Below are 16,734 nucleotides of genomic sequence, written 5' to 3' on the forward strand. Positions count from 1 at the left end.
TAAATGCCTTGGAGAGTATGCCATAGACACTGAACTGCACAGCACCTTGAACTACAGCAAAGGTGTTGTGACATGCCGGGATCCAGTTGACATTCCCAATGAAGAACTGCAACGTGAGTGGACTCCGGAAAGTATCGTTGATGTCCACCATATCACGAGGAGGGTTGATGGCAATCTTGTCAAATCCGACTCCGTTATTCTGACCTTCAGTAGCACGAAACTTCCTGAACATGTTATAGCTGGCTTCCTTCGCCTTAGTGTGAGGCCTTATTTCCCGACCCCAATGCGCTGTTTCAAATGCCGGCGTTTTGGGCATACCACCTTAGGCTGTAAAGGCGAAGCGACTTGTGGCAACCGTGGTAAGGCTGCTCATGAAGAAGTTGGTTGCTCCTCTCCAGCCAAATGTGTCAATTGCTCTGGGAACCACCCTGTTTGGAGTAGGGACCGCCGAATATCTTTAGAGGAATGCAAAGACCAGGAAATAAAAACAACCAAGCGTATCCCCTATGGTGAGGCCAAGAAGATCTATAAGCCGATGCAACCTCCCACATTTGCTACATCTTTTGCATCCCTGTTTCAGAAGCCTTCTCCAAAAGTCAATGCCTCAGCGCAGACAGAGCTGGTGAGTGTTGGCACTAATACCTGCAGCTCTCAGTGCACTTGCAATGCAGCCAGTGTTTCAGAGCCAGTAGCCCCTATTCGAACAGCAGACAAAGGTACAGTGGCGAACTTGGGCCAGCCCCTGGCGCCTCCAACAGCTGAGGATGTTCCGAAGCCCAGTATAGCCATTACCACTCCCACATCAGCTGCCCCAAATCCCACCAAACCGCAGAAAGCTCCCGTACAGCAGCAACAGCGGGTCAAATCCTGTGGTAAACCGTCTGACCATGCAGATGTTGTTTTACGTGAGGCTTCTTCTGACTCTTCCCCAGAGTTGATGGAATACGATGTATGTGTGGGGCAATCATCTCGCCCCACGCCTGCCCCTCCACCTGCTGCGGTCTCCCCGCCCCGTCGGAGAGACAGGATGAAGGTGCTACCCCCATCATAGATGGCTCCCATACTTCAGTGGAACGTGCAAGGGTTCAGGACGCATGTGGAGGAACTTCGTCTACTATCTCAGGGTAGACCACTGTGTCTATGTCTCCAGGAGACTTATTTCCATCCCTCTTACTCCCCTGACCTACGCGGCTATACGCTCCACAAAAAGGACGACCTGCGTGGAGAGAGAGCTAGAGGCGGCGTAGGTATTTTCGTCAGGACGGACTACCACTCCTCGCCTCTCTCACTTATGACGACTTTACAGGCCGTTGCTGTGTCCGTGCACGTGCGTCATCCATTGACTGTATGTTCACTTTATTTGCCCCCACATGATGCACTTGATGAAGCGGCCCTCACCAACCTTCTTACAGAGCTCCCCCAGCCATTCATTATTTGTGGTGATTTTAATGCCCGCAATGTGCTTTGGGGCTCTGCAATTACCTGTCCCAGGGGTAGAGCCATTGAGAGGCTTCTCCTGTCATCCTGTGCCTACTTGCTCAATGGAGGACAGAGCACTCATTTCTGCACGGTGACTGGGTCGTTCTCTGCCATTGATCTCTCGCTTTGCTCTGCAGCTCTTGCCACGAGTGCTCATTGGGAAGTGGTCGCTGACTTGCACGGCAGTGATCACTTCCCAATCTGGATTCACCTGCCAGATCGCGTGGGTCCCGAAAGAAGACCACCACGATGGGTGCTCAGTGGAGCCGACTGGACATTTTATAGCCAGTTGTCCCAGTTCGAACACTGTGCGAATGTTGAGGCGTGGGTGGATCATATTACCGAAACGGTCCACCTCGCCGCTGCAGCATCCATTCCACAGTCCACAGGCCACTGGAAGAGGCCACCTGTCCCTTGGTGGAGTGCCGAATGCTGCTCTGCAATCAGGACCAGGCGTGTGGCTCTGCGTCGGTTCCAGTGTCGGCCTACTGCTGAGAATCTTGCAGCCTTTCGGGTGGCATGTCGCCGCATTATTCGTGAGAGCAAGAAGAGGTCGTGGCAAAAGTTCCTGAACACCATTAATCGTTCCACCAAAAGTTTCATTGTGTGGGAGACCATCAGGAGAATTTCTGGCAGAGGAGGGAGGTGCCTCATAGCTGCTGTAATGAATAACGGCACTCTCCACACGGATCCGTGAGACATTGCCCAGACTATGGCATCGTATTTTGCCACAGTTACTGCAACAACCAGTCAGGATCCAGGTTTCCAGCGCCATAGAGCGGTTGCTGAGAGATGTAGTCTGGACTTCCAGTCCACCTCTCATGAAGTTTACAACTGCCCATTTTCTATGTGGGAGCTCGATTCTGCATTGTTGGAGCTCGTGACACATCCCCTGGTCACGACAGGATCCATTACAGTATGCTATGGCACCTCACAATGCGCAACAGAGAAATCCTCCTCGCACTTTTTAATGCCATTTGGGCGTCAGGTCACTTTCCTGACGCGTGGCTTGAGGCAGTTTTAATCCCTTTTTTAAAATTTGGGAAAGACCGCACGAGCCCAAGTAGCTACCGTAGTGTTGCCCTCACTAGTTGCATAGGAAAGACCTTGGAGCGGATGGTCAACCGCCGCCTTGTCTGGATGTTAGAATCCCGGCAACTCCATAGTCGCTTTCAGTGTGGGTTCAGGAGGTTTCGTTCCACCTTCTATAACCTTGCCCTCCTGGAGGCGGCTATCCAACAAGCTTTCCTGCGCCGTCATCACCTTCTAGGTGTATTTTTCGACATCGAGAAGGCCTACGATACCACTTGGAAGTGTCTCATCCTCGAGCAGCTTCACGAGTGGGGTTTTCGTGGTTGTCTTCCTCTTTTTATTTAGTCTTTCCTCTCGCCACGATATTTTAGATACCGAATTGGTGACGTCCTGTCTGATCACCTTGAGCAGGAGAACGGTGTCCCTCAGGGTAGCGTTTTAAGTGTGACTCTCTATTAATAGCATTACGTCCATAGTGAAAAGTCCTGTCCAGTGTTCTTTGTTTGTGGATGATTTCTCTTTGTTTTGCTCTTCTTCAAGCCTTGCAACGACAACTCGTCAGGTGCAACTTAAGATTAGGCATTAGGATGACTGGGCGCAGAAGAGTGGTTTTAAGTTTTCCACCAAGAAGACTGTATGTGTTCTTTTTAACTGTTCTCGTTCAATTTTAACCTTTCCCGAGTTGCGGATGAGGGACACTATTCTTACTTTTAAAGACACAGTGAAATTTCTGGGGCTCATTTTTTACTCGAAGCTCACGTGGTTACCTCATCTTAAAGACCTGAAACGGCGGTCGCTTCAGGCTTTAAGTATTTTAAAATGTCTTAGCCACAGTACATGGGGTGCTGACAGGACTTGTCTGCTCCCGTTTTACAGGGAGTTTGTGCGATCTCGGTCGATTATGGGTGCACGGTGTGTGGGTCTGCGAGGCCTTCTTACTTAAAGATGTTGGACGTTGTGCACCATGAAGGGCTTCGGTTGGCCACTGGGGCATTCCGAACTAGCCCCATACCAAGCCTCTGTGCAGAGACTGGTGAACCGCCACTTCATATGCGGCGACGGCTACTTACGGTACGCCAGGCGTATAAAACTTTGTCCACACCATACACACCTGCATACCATACCGTTGCTCAGCCTCCTCTGGCACAGTTATTTCATAACCGGCAACGTGCGACGCAGCCCAATGGGATTCGCGCACAGGATTGCCTCGCTGCGATGTCTATGGCTGATCTTCGTGTTTTACGTCGCGGTTGGAGCAGATCTCCACTTTGGCTCCTCCAGAGACCCAAACTTATTTTAGATATGACCAATTTTAAGAAAGATAGCACACCAGATTTTACATTCCAATCTCTGTTTTTTAACATTTTAGATGTTCATCACGGTTTCACTGTCGTTTGCACTGATGACTCCAAACAGGAGAATTTCCTTGGCTGTTCTGTAGTGTTCCCTGATCAAGTTACCCGGATTCGGCTCCCTGCTGAATACACCGTTTTCGCAGCGGAGCTCCACGCGATCCTGAAGGCACTGGAGCAGATGAATCGTGTTCGGGGCGATGGATTTGTTCTCTGCTCCGATTCTCTTAGTGCCTTACAATCACTGCAGAACCTGTACCCGACTGAGGAGATGGTCCGGCTGATATAAGACCAACTGTACTTGCTCCAACGGCGGGGTAAAGAGGTATCCTTCTGTTGGGTGCCTGGTCATGTCGGCATCTGGGGCAATGAACAGGCCGATCTGGCTGCCAAGGAGGCCTGCAGTGAGCAAGGTGTGGTCCAGTGTCCTATCCCCTTGCAGTCAGTCATTGCTGCACTCCACAGGAAGGGCATGGAGTTGTGGGAGGTCGAATGGCTGGCGGTGACAGCCAATAAACTGCGGTTGATAAAGTCAACCACTCGGCCGTGGTGTTCCTCCTGCCGGTTGCTCACATGTCTTTGGATCGGGCACTGTCCTCTCACACATAGCTTTTTATTACGGCGGGAGGATCCTCCGTTTTTGATGCTTGTGGTGTGCACATCTCTGTCCGGCACATTTTAACAGACTGCATTTTATACCGTGATGCAAGGGCAGAAGCACAAGTTGATGGGGATCTGTCTCCTGTTTTAGCTAATGATCACACGTGTGTGTCTAGGGTTTTTAAGTTTTGTGATGTGTCTGGACTCTGGCCTAAACTTTTAGGCAGGAGGTTTTAGTGTATTGCAGAGTGGCTGACTCTTCCCTTTTTTCCTTGCGGTCAGCCAACTAGTTCCATCTGCTCCATTGTTTTAGCTCCCTCTACCATTTTCTTTCTGTGTTGTCCATGTTTTACTGCTGACGCCCTGCTTCATACCACGCTTCGGTGTGGGTGAGCACATGTTTTTCAATGAATGATTAGCCTCACCAACGTTCCATTTTATATAACTATTCTGTTTTTTTCTTGACACCCGTCTCACTCTGTTACTGCACGGGCGCTGAAGACCTTGCTGTCATGCGCCCAAAACTCCTCTACTACTACTACTACTACTACTACTTTGCCATGCGCGGGCAAGTGCTCTACCAACTGAGCTTCCCAAGCACGACTCACGCCCCGTGCTCACAGCTTTACTTCTGCCAGTATCTCGTCTCCTACCTTCCAAACTTTACAGAAGCTCTCCTGCGAACCTTGCAGAACTAGCACTCCTGAAAGAAAGGATACTGCGGAGACATGGCTTGGGCACAGCCTGGGGGAGCTTCTGTAAAGTTTGGAAGGTAGGAGACGAGATACTGGCAGAAGTAAAGCTGTGAGAACGGGGCGTGAGTCGTGCATGGGTGGCTCTGATGGTAGAGCACTTGCCCGCGAAAGGCAAAGGTCCCGAGTTCGAGTCTCGGTCGGGCGCACAGTTTTAATCTGCTAGGAAGTTTCATATCAGCGCACACTCCGCTGCAGAGTGAAAATCTCATTCTGGAAACATCCCCCAGGCTGTGGCTAAGCCATGTCTCCGCAATATCCTTTCTTTCAGGAGTTCGAGCCTCGGTCCGGTACACAGTTTTAATCCGCCAGGAAGTTTCACTTTCACTGTTCTTTGGACGCTGGAACGATGCTGCTGTGAGGACTCTGCATGATGCGGAACAGAGTGAAAAGTGCTTGTTACGAAACCAGTTCGCACGGCCCCGATTTTATCTCGGGTGTGAGCAGTTCGCGGACTCCCTGCGGACTGCTTCTTCAGTGTAGAGTCCGTCACTTAAAATAGCACTGGGGGGGAACGCGACCATCTTCCCCAGTGTTGAAAAGACGGCAAAATTCTCGATGCGCGGCATCCACAGTTCCATACTTGTCATACCGCAGAGGTATGCCGCACTCCGTCCCACTGCCCAACGTTTACTGTTCACTAAATGGCGAGGCAGTGCGAGCAGCGTGTAGTGGGTAATTCGGCGTCGCCAGCCTCACAGCACTCCCACAACGTGTTCCAAAATTTCCCATTCTCTTGACTCACCCTGTACTAAGCACTTCCAGTAAAATTAAAATTCAATATTGCTGTAATTACTGGTAATTACTACATCAAATCGCCACTAGATATCCCTATGTAGATGTCAACTTCTGTACGATAGTCAGGAAGGAATTCGCAATGGTAGTTTGAGCTAAAAAGAATAAATGCAACATCTCATTCGGTTTGATTCTTTGTATTATTTTTATGAAAGTTCTATGTTTTACCGTCGCAAGCATAATCTCTTTTGCCACAACGAAGCTGGAGCAGTGCAAGAGAGACAATATTACCCACAGGGGAGCGGTGGTGTTCGTTGTGAAAATTTACATGGCAACGATTCCGTGCAAACGTTGTGGTCTGGTGTTTACTGAGAAGTAGTGCCAGCAAAGAATGCCCTACAGTGCTTATTCAGAAAATGGGTCACACTGGCTATGTTTCCAAGAAGTAAAAAAAAAAAACATTCCGAAACGTGCCCACACACCAGAAAATGAGGCTGCAGTTCACCAGAAAATGTTTCAGACTCCTACCAAATCAACTTGACACCTGTCACAAGAGGCCGGCACATTACATCTATCCGCACACGTCCATCGCTACCGAGTGACTATTTTGTGCAATGAAACCAGCACATGCTATTCATCACCTGCAGTTTTGTGAGTGGCTGTTCACTGAGTTAACAATGTATGGCCTGGACATAGATCTGTTCTTTATGTGGATAAAGCTTACTTACACCTCAGTGCTTATGTCAACTCACAGAATTACAGGTTCTGCGCAGCGGAGAATCCACGTAACTTCCGTGAACCACCACTGCATGATCATATGGTTGACGTTTAGTGTGCAGTGTCTGCACGTGACATTATTGGTCCCACCTTCTTTCATCAGACGCTGACCTCGGCTCTTTACATTACGAACATTTTGAAACCATTTGAGGCACTATTAACGGAGGCTGAAAAGACCTACAGTTGCTTCTAACAGGGTGGAGCAACTGCTGACACAGCTGACCAGTGCTTGGAGCACATTCACACAATCTTCACGTATGACAGAGTTGTTAGCATAGATGAGCCTTAGCTAGCCATCCAGGCAACTTTATATGTCAGTGTGCAATTACTTTGTGTGGGGAGCCCTCAATTCGAAGGTGTATCGCAACAACCCTGATAGTTTTCAAGAACTACAACAAAATATTCCGGATGAGGCAGCAGCAACTCCAGCACTCTAGCTTCGATCCGACTTCAGCAACTTGGTGACCAGAGTCCAAAAGTGCCAGGACGTGGATGGTGGTCACTTTTAGCATATGCTGTAGTCATCTTAGTACCGTATTTCCTTTCCTCCGCTGTGTTTATTCGTATCCTGGAAATCTGTTCTTCTGCCCACTTTAATTTTCCCCATCCTGTACACACACACACACACGCGCGCACGCACACACACAAACACACACACAATAATGTATACAGGGTTAATGATCTAATACTTGAACCTCATATATCGCAGAAATGGAAAGTGCTATTATGTGTAGTTTCACAAAATGGATTCTAAATCTGGGGCTTGTCTTGATAGCCAATAAAAAGATTGTAATAATCCAATCTATTTTTTCTACTAACATACAATTCTTTAAAACAAATTAAACGATGCTTATTGCCATTAACAAAGAAAATGCAGGGCAAATTACAATGTCAGAGGTGTTTGTTATAGGATTCTAGTGCAAGCCGTCATGTTTTGTATCCCTCGTCGACACTTGTTCGTGGTATTCAACCTGCATAGTTGCTAGGTACAGCGTTATGTTTGCCTGCAGTGTGCTTGTGTCTGTTACTGTGTGACAGGTCAGGCAGTGGGTCATGAGTGGACTGTGGGATTTTCTAATGCAGAAAAAGCCGACATACTCGTGCAATATGGAGAGTGTAGGAAGACCTTCACAATAATTCTCTGTTATTCCAATATCGAACAGTGCGTCGAGAAAACGAAAACCTGTATCTGTCTGTGTGAGCTCTGATTTCCCTTATTTTATCATAGTGATCGTTTCTCATCATGTAGGTCGGCTCAACAAAATAAAAAAATACTTTCGCTGCCAGAGGAGAAAGTTTGTGATTGAAATTTCGTGAGACGATACTGCCGCAACGAAATACGCCTTTGTTTTAATGACATCCACACTAAATCCGGCATCATGTCAGTGACATTCTTTCCCCTATTTCTCAGTAATACGAAACGTGCTGCTCTTCTTTGAGCTTTCTCAATGTGCTCCGGAAATCCTAACCAGTAAGAACCCCACACCTTGCCGCAGCACTCCAAATGAGGACGGACAAGTGTAGTGTAGGCAGTCTCTTTAGTACATCTGTGACGTTATGTAACTGTTCTGCCAATGAAATGCATTCTTTGGTTTACATTCTCCACAACATTTTCTATGTGTTCTTTCCAATTTAAATTTTTCGTACTTGCTATTCCTAGGTATTAGTTGAATTTACTGCCTTTAGATTTGGTTGACTTGTCGTGCAACCGAAGTTAACAGATTCCTCTTAGTACTCATGTGGATGACCTCTCACTTATTATTTAGGATCAACGGCCAATTCTCGCCCAATACACATATCTTTTCTAATCGTTTCGCAATTCGTTTTGGTCTTCTGATGACTTTACTAGACGATAAGCGACAGCATCATCTGCAAAGAAACCAAGATGGCTGCTCACATGTCTCCTAAATTGTTTACATAGATAAGCAACAAAATAAGATCTACAACACTACTTTGGGGAATACCAGAAATCAGTTCCAGTAAATCCAGTCACATAACTGAGACGATATTCCATAAGCACGCAACTTGACTACAAGCTGCTTGTGAGGGTAATGCAGCTAGTCTTCAAAGGAAATTGCTTATAGTTCACTTGTTAGATGCATCCAATAATATCTGTCATTTGTGCAGGACCCATTCAAAATAAAACTAACTTGAGATACAGTCTGTATAAAACTAAAGGCAGCACGAATGGTACACACTTGTTTGGCTCGCAAAAGAGCATAATGGAGACCAGTTGAGGCTTGAATATATATTGCACACAAGAACTTTAAGCAGCGAGTCACTCTTTCCAGTCTGCATACGTGAATGGAATGTACAACAACATACATATGTCGCACAAGGAGAAATATCGTCTGCCATACACTTCATAGTAGTGTGTAGAGTGTGCGAGTAAATGTGGATGTTGCAGGTATTGGACATTTAAAGCAGCTATTCGGTTCTGATTTCCTTTAAGGCTGCATGTCTGTAACATGGCTAATTTAAAAACAAAAAGGGGAAACACGTACCTTCAACTTTTGGAGTTACAGGGATTTTACTTTATGTGTGGTTGTGGCCCATCCCCCTTACACCTCAGTAAGAAATTTATCTATCGTCTGCCTACCAACAACGTTGCGTGCAGAAAGGTTGCGAAACTGTAACTCTCTTGTTTCTATGTCCACTTCTAATCTGTTAATCCTGCTACACTTAATTGTGTTCCTGTCCCGTGGTCCGCTACGTAATCATATTAATCTTTTCAGTTAATTTTTGCATATGTTATTATTACTGCGGTAATAAATCAGTCTTCCATTGTTCACGCAGTTACCGGCACATTTATTACTGCCCAAGTCCCTCACATTCCATCTCACTAATTTTACTTTATTCTGTGTAACAAATTTCATCTCACTGATCCTGACTTTTTGTTTTTTCCTGAACTTCTTCGCATTACCTCAGTAGACTTACGTTTCAGTAGTAGTCATTCTACCTGCAGTGTCAAATGAAACCCATTAAGATGAAATTCAAGTTGACTTGTCAAATGATGGTTCTACCTACTGGAAAAATACATTAATATCTATCTCTTTACCATTGTTAGAAAGAGATGAATGCATAAGTCAGTCCTCTTCTAAAAGAACGTTGCGTGAAGCTAAAATATGCTGTGAAGTTGGCATTCCTATCAGGATGGATGTAGCTCTTTGTTTATGTGACTGGGAGAACAAAAATAGAATGGCACACACATAGGAAACGACCGAAATTTATTGGTGAGTTAGCGGCAATACAATTTAAATTTTGGCATATATCTTTTCTAGGCAGCTCAAAGGACAGTAAATTTAATAAAAGACTCTAGAAGCAAAATGGTGAAAGCTATGTCTTCCAGGCATAGCACACATTATCCATGCTTAATGAACCATATGGGTAAAAAAAGGAACATAAATAATTGTTTCACTCAGAGCTTTTAGCATTAAGGCTGTAATCAATTTATTTGGTCTCACATCCTAGCATGTGGTAACTATGTTTCGTGGGTAAGGTTAAGGTTTAATAAACTGTGAACTAAATGCTTAACAATGAGGTCATTTAAGATGATGCACCAGCTAAGGCGGGACAATAATGGAGATAAAAATCTGATTTGACCCTTTTCAAATAAACAATCAAGGAACCTGATTTAATCGTTTAAGTGAAACCACAGAATATCTAATTACCTTGACTCGATGAGGATTTGAAGGTCAGTCGTCATTGACATGAATCTAGAGAATTAGCCAATCCACCACATAACTGAGTGCTCATAGTTTTGCAAAACTAGTTAAAACTTTTGCAACATGGAAGTAGTGTTATGAAGTGAATGTGAAAAACATTTGGGATATCATATTATGAAGAAAGCTAAGATAAAGAGCTAAATTTTTATTTTGTTTCATCTCTTCCACGGTAAAAAAATGCAATAATACTGCAGTAGTGATTTTTTCTTTGGATCAGCTTCAGAGTGTCAGAGGTTACTTCAGAACTCTCAGACAGCTAGCAAACTTGAAGTTTACACCAATGACTAGAAAAAAGGGAAAAATTTACTTGTAGTATTTAATTAATTATTATTTTTAATTGTAAAATCTTGCTTGTTTTGATAAACAGCTGGATGTGAAGAAATGGTGAAGGTGAATTTTAATGTTTGCATTCAAAGGAAGTATTTGTTTGCCCAAAAAAGTCTATTAGAGATGGCCCTGTCCTATCTATTGATGGAGTGCAAGCACTACATTGTCATCTCTAGCTGATACTGAAGTTGACTAGGTAATTTAGCCCAAGTATTCAAATATTCATCACTCTAAACGTCATTTCCTAACGTATCTGAACGAAAATGGAGGCTTTATCAAGTGTACGAATATCTGCAGCGTCAGAATCACTTAGAGGGAGACCCTATTCGTCTCGTGAGTCGCGAGTGTTTAGAAGTCTGCCACTGATACAAAACAGGTGGCATCCAGCTGGAGCCTGTTCCATTTGGAATGCACCTCTTGTTTATGTGGATGTATCAGCAATGAAATACCTTTTTCAATTTTTTTTTATTATTCAGTAGGCGATTTTAGGTGTAGGCATCACGACTGTATTCCGCTTTGAATTTAGTTTCATTACCCCACATTCACTATGAAATCTTAGAAATTTGCCAACATTAGAGAGTCAATTGACAGATTCCAGAGATTGCTAAACCAGTCTCTTAACTTTAGGAATGGCGAAAGCTTTCATGATAATTCTTTCTAAAGAACCATGGTTATCTGAATTTATCTTCAGGATGTATATGACATATGATACGTGCATGCCATGTCTTAAGACAGTAAATTAAGTTGTTATAATCTGTTCAGTGACCTCTTAATGTTGATTACTTTTGTTCATTGGGTTTTCAAATATCTTGAATATAAGGAACATGGAAATAGGTTGACTGGCGTACTATGATTGAGGCTAAAGTGTTAGTCACATTTACTGAGCTCAAGGATATGCACAAAAGAGGGAGGTCTGCAGAAGGCTTGAAGAAAACATGGTAACACAGAAGGGAAAATGTGATGAGTTCTTTGGCTGTGAATTTAAGATATCAGTCACCCAGAATTGTATTTAGTTGTAACCTTTCATGTTACATGTTTCTGAACAACCATGGTTATCTGGAATCATCTTCATGATGGATATCATCCTATGTCTTAAGATAGTGAATTGAGTTGTTGTATACTGTTTAATAACAGTTGAACTTTGATTATTTTTGTTCATTGCCTTTTTATATACCTTGAATGTATGAAACATAAAAGAGGTTTAGTTATGTAGCATGACAGAGGATTAAGTGTTAGTCACAGTTACAGAGCTTAAGGATATCTACTAAAATGGGAGGCCTGTGAATGGTTTGAACAAGGCATGTTAAAACAGAAGGGAAATGCAGTGAGTTCTTTGACTGTAAATTTATGTTTTCAGTCACCCAGATTGGTATAAAGTTGAGATGACATTTGAATGAATGTATGGCTAAAACTTCATCCACCTAAGGATTGCATTCTATGGGGCTAGAAAACAGTCAGGGGATTAGCTTGAACTTGAAGTAAGATGTATAGTTTGTAGGACTTCAGATGTGACAAAATACAGCTAGTAGTGCTCACTGTGAACAGTATGATATAAATTTAGAATGTGTAGAAAGCATGGAAGGTCATGTACACAGTTCTGATATTCTGGAATAACTGTCATAGTTTCGTGTGACATGTATTACTGGCTTATAAGTGATTGCTGTAGGCTAATTTATACAAATGTTTTGTTAGCACAAAGAGTAATACCAAGAATGAGTGCAGTGAACATATTAATGAGAGCAGTGCCATTTGCATCACTTTTATTCATTTATTAATTGAAGGAAGTTGTAATTTGCTACTGTCATTCCCACTGAATTTAGAGAATAATGGAAATCGCACAGGAAGAATACGTAGGCCAAAGGAAGGCAGCAAATATGAAAAATAAATTCACAAAACACAAAGAAAAAATACAGAGTGAGATCAGTGTTGGAGGTCATTGGAGAACACTATAATTTTAATAAATAAGAATATTTTGCTTTGGTATTACATTTAATTTCTTGTCTAAAGTTTTTAGACTTTGGAATATGCTTTAAAAGTGTTTCCATATTCATAAGAATACATGAAGTATGAGGTGCCCCATAATAACACTTGACACAGCATTTCATATAGGTGTTTAATCACTTGGACTTTTATTAATTGGTTGCTTAAGGGAGACTAACATACTTATGTTCAGTACTCAGTGCAGGGCATAGTAAATTTTATTCTTAGGTAGTGGTATCTACTAGAGATGGGGGATCCGCTCCTGAACTGATTCATAGAGTTGAATCTTTCAAAGGGGTGAACAATCAGTGATTCAGAAAAAAAGAACGGTAGCTCCAAACGTTTCCCACAGCAGAGAGAGAGAGAGAGAGAGAGAGACGGAGCAGATCAGCGGGGCCTCTGCTCGTCAGAGCACACTGCACGCCACACAATACAGCCAGCACCAGCCTCTGCCCTGCTTCTACCTTGGCTGCCTGCATTATGCAGTGCCCCATTGGATTTTGTGTTTCACATATGCCGTGCCGTCTCTGTGCTTCCTTTGCCGTGTGCAGTGTCTGGCGCAGCTTAGCTCGCACTCGGTCGGCGATCGTTTCAGTCGCACGTCCTGCCCTCTGGGCAGTTGATGCGAGCAACAGGACAGAGAGCCTCCTAGCGGAGAACATAAGAACTACTTGCAAAAACCTGCTCGCAAGAGAACGGAATATTTGTCTCAGAGCGGGTGACTGGCGCCCATTCACCGCTCCCCCCACCCATGGAACTCGCCCGTTCACCGCTCTCCCCACCCACAGAACTCGCCCGCTCAACGCTCATCCCACCGTTCTCGACTCTAGCCAGAGCGTTGAGCAAAGCAACTCAGGTGTCACTCTGGTCCCTGCGGTCTTAGCTCACGCAGTAATACAGTTCGGGGCTCGACCTGCTTGACTCAGCGCCTCTGCATCGGAGTTCGTCTCTACTGGATATTGTTCTTCGTAGTAATACCGCTATGTACATTACATTATTATGTTATGTATACATCATTTGTCTTTATTTTAGTTTTATTTGTTTAAACTGATCAGATTAGGTTCCTGACGACTCCTCTTACTATAGGATTTTTATTATGGACACTCGAATTTACGCTTTAATTACGAGCGAACTGATAACCATATCGCAAAATGTGATACACCAATATTTTCCTTGTTTTATTCTACGTAAGGTATATGCAGCACTTTAGTCTTACAGTCAAATTTATATTTTTTTTTTCTTATTCTGGTACGGATTTTGCGATTTTAGGCGTCTTCGGAATGAAACGTTCACTTTAAAAATATATGGCTTGCGATGTATTTGTGCGAGGTTAATGAAATTTTAATACATTATAGCCAAATATATTGTTAATGTAAATCTCAAGTTACAACATTTTCCGATCACCCAAAAAACCATGATAGTGCAAAATAAATCACTAATCAAAAACTTTGTCATATCGTCGAAATTTCAATAAACAATACAAAATTCTTACTCATTACCTGTGTTACTGCAAAATAGGATCAAGTAACTTCAAAATACAGGTATAGTACTGGAATAAACCAAGTTTACAGGACAATGTGACTTCCATTTATTTTCTATTGTGAATGAGTGGTGAGTCATGAAAAAGAGCTAGTTCATTTCCGGGAGTGAACAGTTCTGATCCGATCTCTGAAAAGAACAGTTTTGCCCATCTCTAGTATCTACTCAAAGTGTATTATTAACTGGAACAAGTTTCTACACAGACCACTTCTATAAAAGAAATTTTCCTCTGAAAATAGGTTATATTTAAAAATGAAGTTCAAATCTAAGAATTTAATTAATAATTTAGGTTAATGTAGGAAACCAAAATGTTTAATATAAATAATAATAATTGTTCTTCAGAGAGATTTCCATAGCTAACAACAAAAGACATCCACAATCTCTTTGTTAAGTGTTTAGAAATTTAATAATTTCGATGTGATTTTGATGATGATTCTTGTAGTGTACAAAACTAATTCCTCTGCAAAGTGATTATTATTTCTTCAGGTTTATAAGTGTACTTTGATCATGTATAGGGCACATCATTGCAAGTTATGACTATATTCAAATAGTTACATTCCCCAATTTTCACAAAGGAGAGAAGCTAATCATAAGATTTAGTTATGAGAAAGTGGGTAATTCCAACCAGTCAGGTTGTTTTAAGAAATATGAGGACATTATTTTGTTGGTAGCTATGAAAGGAGATGGAAAAGTTCATGTCCAATATCAGAACCATGAATATGAAGGATACAAGAAGAAATAGTCAAGTTAATTATGTTTCACTATTTCTCTACCATTACAAGACTTATAGCAGATTCTAGTATTATAAAATATGATTCTCTAATTTACAAACTAAAATGATTCACTCAAATAAAATAAATACAGTACAAAAGAGACCTGCCTTACACAAGAAATGAGTTACTTGACATACCTTGAAGGTAAACTGTGGATTAATTAATTGGTCACTGAGGCTCACTATCAGGGAACCAAGTTGTATGCTGTATGTCAGAGACAAACAATCTTCACCGAAAGGTAATGAAGAAACAGGAAGTGTCAGATGGCCATCATTCTCACCAGCTTCAATTTCTAGATATTTGAAACCTGTCATTATACAGCACTTGTTTATTAAACATTTTCCATATGTTCTACAAGCTTTCATCAAACAGCACAAATATAAACATAATGGGAACACTTTCCGACATTGAAGGTGTTGTAGAAATATATATTATTTGAACTATAAATATATAACTAAAACAACTGGAAATGTAATATTAAGGCAGGGTAGATGCAAAAATGAGCTGACTGAATTGACAGATAGAGGACATATGTAACATTAAATTAGAGATGTAAATATTGAGCTCTGACAGACTGAAACTACTAGCACAGCAAATGCCAATTTGTTGAAGTCAGTTTCAAACTCGCCAGAAAAAGAATGAGAGGCAGTGAATGAAAATGTAATGTGTCTCAGTTAATAAACACCGAGTATCTCCCTTTAAGACTCTTGAGATTACACTTTGGTAATTACATAAAGGTTATTAAAATTTTGCAAAGAAATTAAAAGAATTAGTGAGATAGAGTATTTGAGATGTAACTTATTTTCCCAAAGTTGCATGACAGAAACCAAATAACATCAGAAACTGAAAACTAGAGGCAAAAAGAATTCATCTATAGATATATTAAATTTCAGTATGTTCTGTCTGCAGGTGCCGTAATCACTGTACATATCTAATTCACTTGAGCCCATACTCATCAAAGCAAATGGTTTCCCTGGTTGCCTTACAGTACTTCTTCCATTTATATCTATGTGAAGAGCTGGGTAATTTACCTGTCTCTTTGTAGAAAAACTATCACATACAAACAAATTCCTTCAAAGCACTCAAGCAAATTGAGTTGTTGTTTCATTAGCTGATATTTTCAGTAGAATAATATGAAACAATTTGAACAGTTTCAATGTTTACTGCTAGTAGAGACTGTTTTAAAAATAATAAGTTGCTCTACATCTATCAAAAAATGAACTGCTTCTCACACGTAACAACAGATTTTCCCTAATATAAGCGTTCACAACATAGTGAGTAATGAAATATGTTTAAGTAAATACAGTGGGAAGCATAAGTTATGAAAGATATAATAATAAATGTCAGAACTGGTTGAACAACTGTAATAAGAGAAGGCAGGGCGTTTTATGACAACTTCACATTAAGTTAGTCACTAGTATATTCAGTTATTCTAGTAAATTCTTGCAATATTTTGCATATTTTGTATGTCCATTAGATGTCATAGAAAGGAACTAAAATTATGGGAACAACTTCTAGAAAAAAATATATAAGCAAATTTTAAACTATGTCACCCATGCCCTATTGATCTTATCACTGAAATAATAATAGTAATAATAATAATAATCATTAGAATGGATTGCATTGTAAGACAAAACAATTACAATAAAAATAACACACTGAA

General features: G+C 42.0%; 1 protein-coding gene across 2 annotated transcripts in view; it reads right to left on the reverse strand.

Moving 5' to 3' along the window:
• The window catches only part of LOC126212942 (uncharacterized), a 485,086-nt gene that overhangs the window by 287,593 nt on the left and 180,759 nt on the right, over positions 1-16,734 (reverse strand). For both annotated transcript variants that reach the window (XM_049940460.1, XM_049940459.1), the window contains exon 8: positions 15,209-15,378. In XM_049940460.1, coding sequence (XP_049796417.1) covers positions 15,209-15,378 — 170 coding nt within the window. The remainder of the gene's footprint in view (positions 1-15,208; positions 15,379-16,734) is intronic.

This window comes from Schistocerca nitens, chromosome 11, assembly GCF_023898315.1.
Source record: "Schistocerca nitens isolate TAMUIC-IGC-003100 chromosome 11, iqSchNite1.1, whole genome shotgun sequence".
Lineage (NCBI taxonomy): Eukaryota > Metazoa > Arthropoda > Insecta > Orthoptera > Acrididae > Schistocerca > Schistocerca nitens.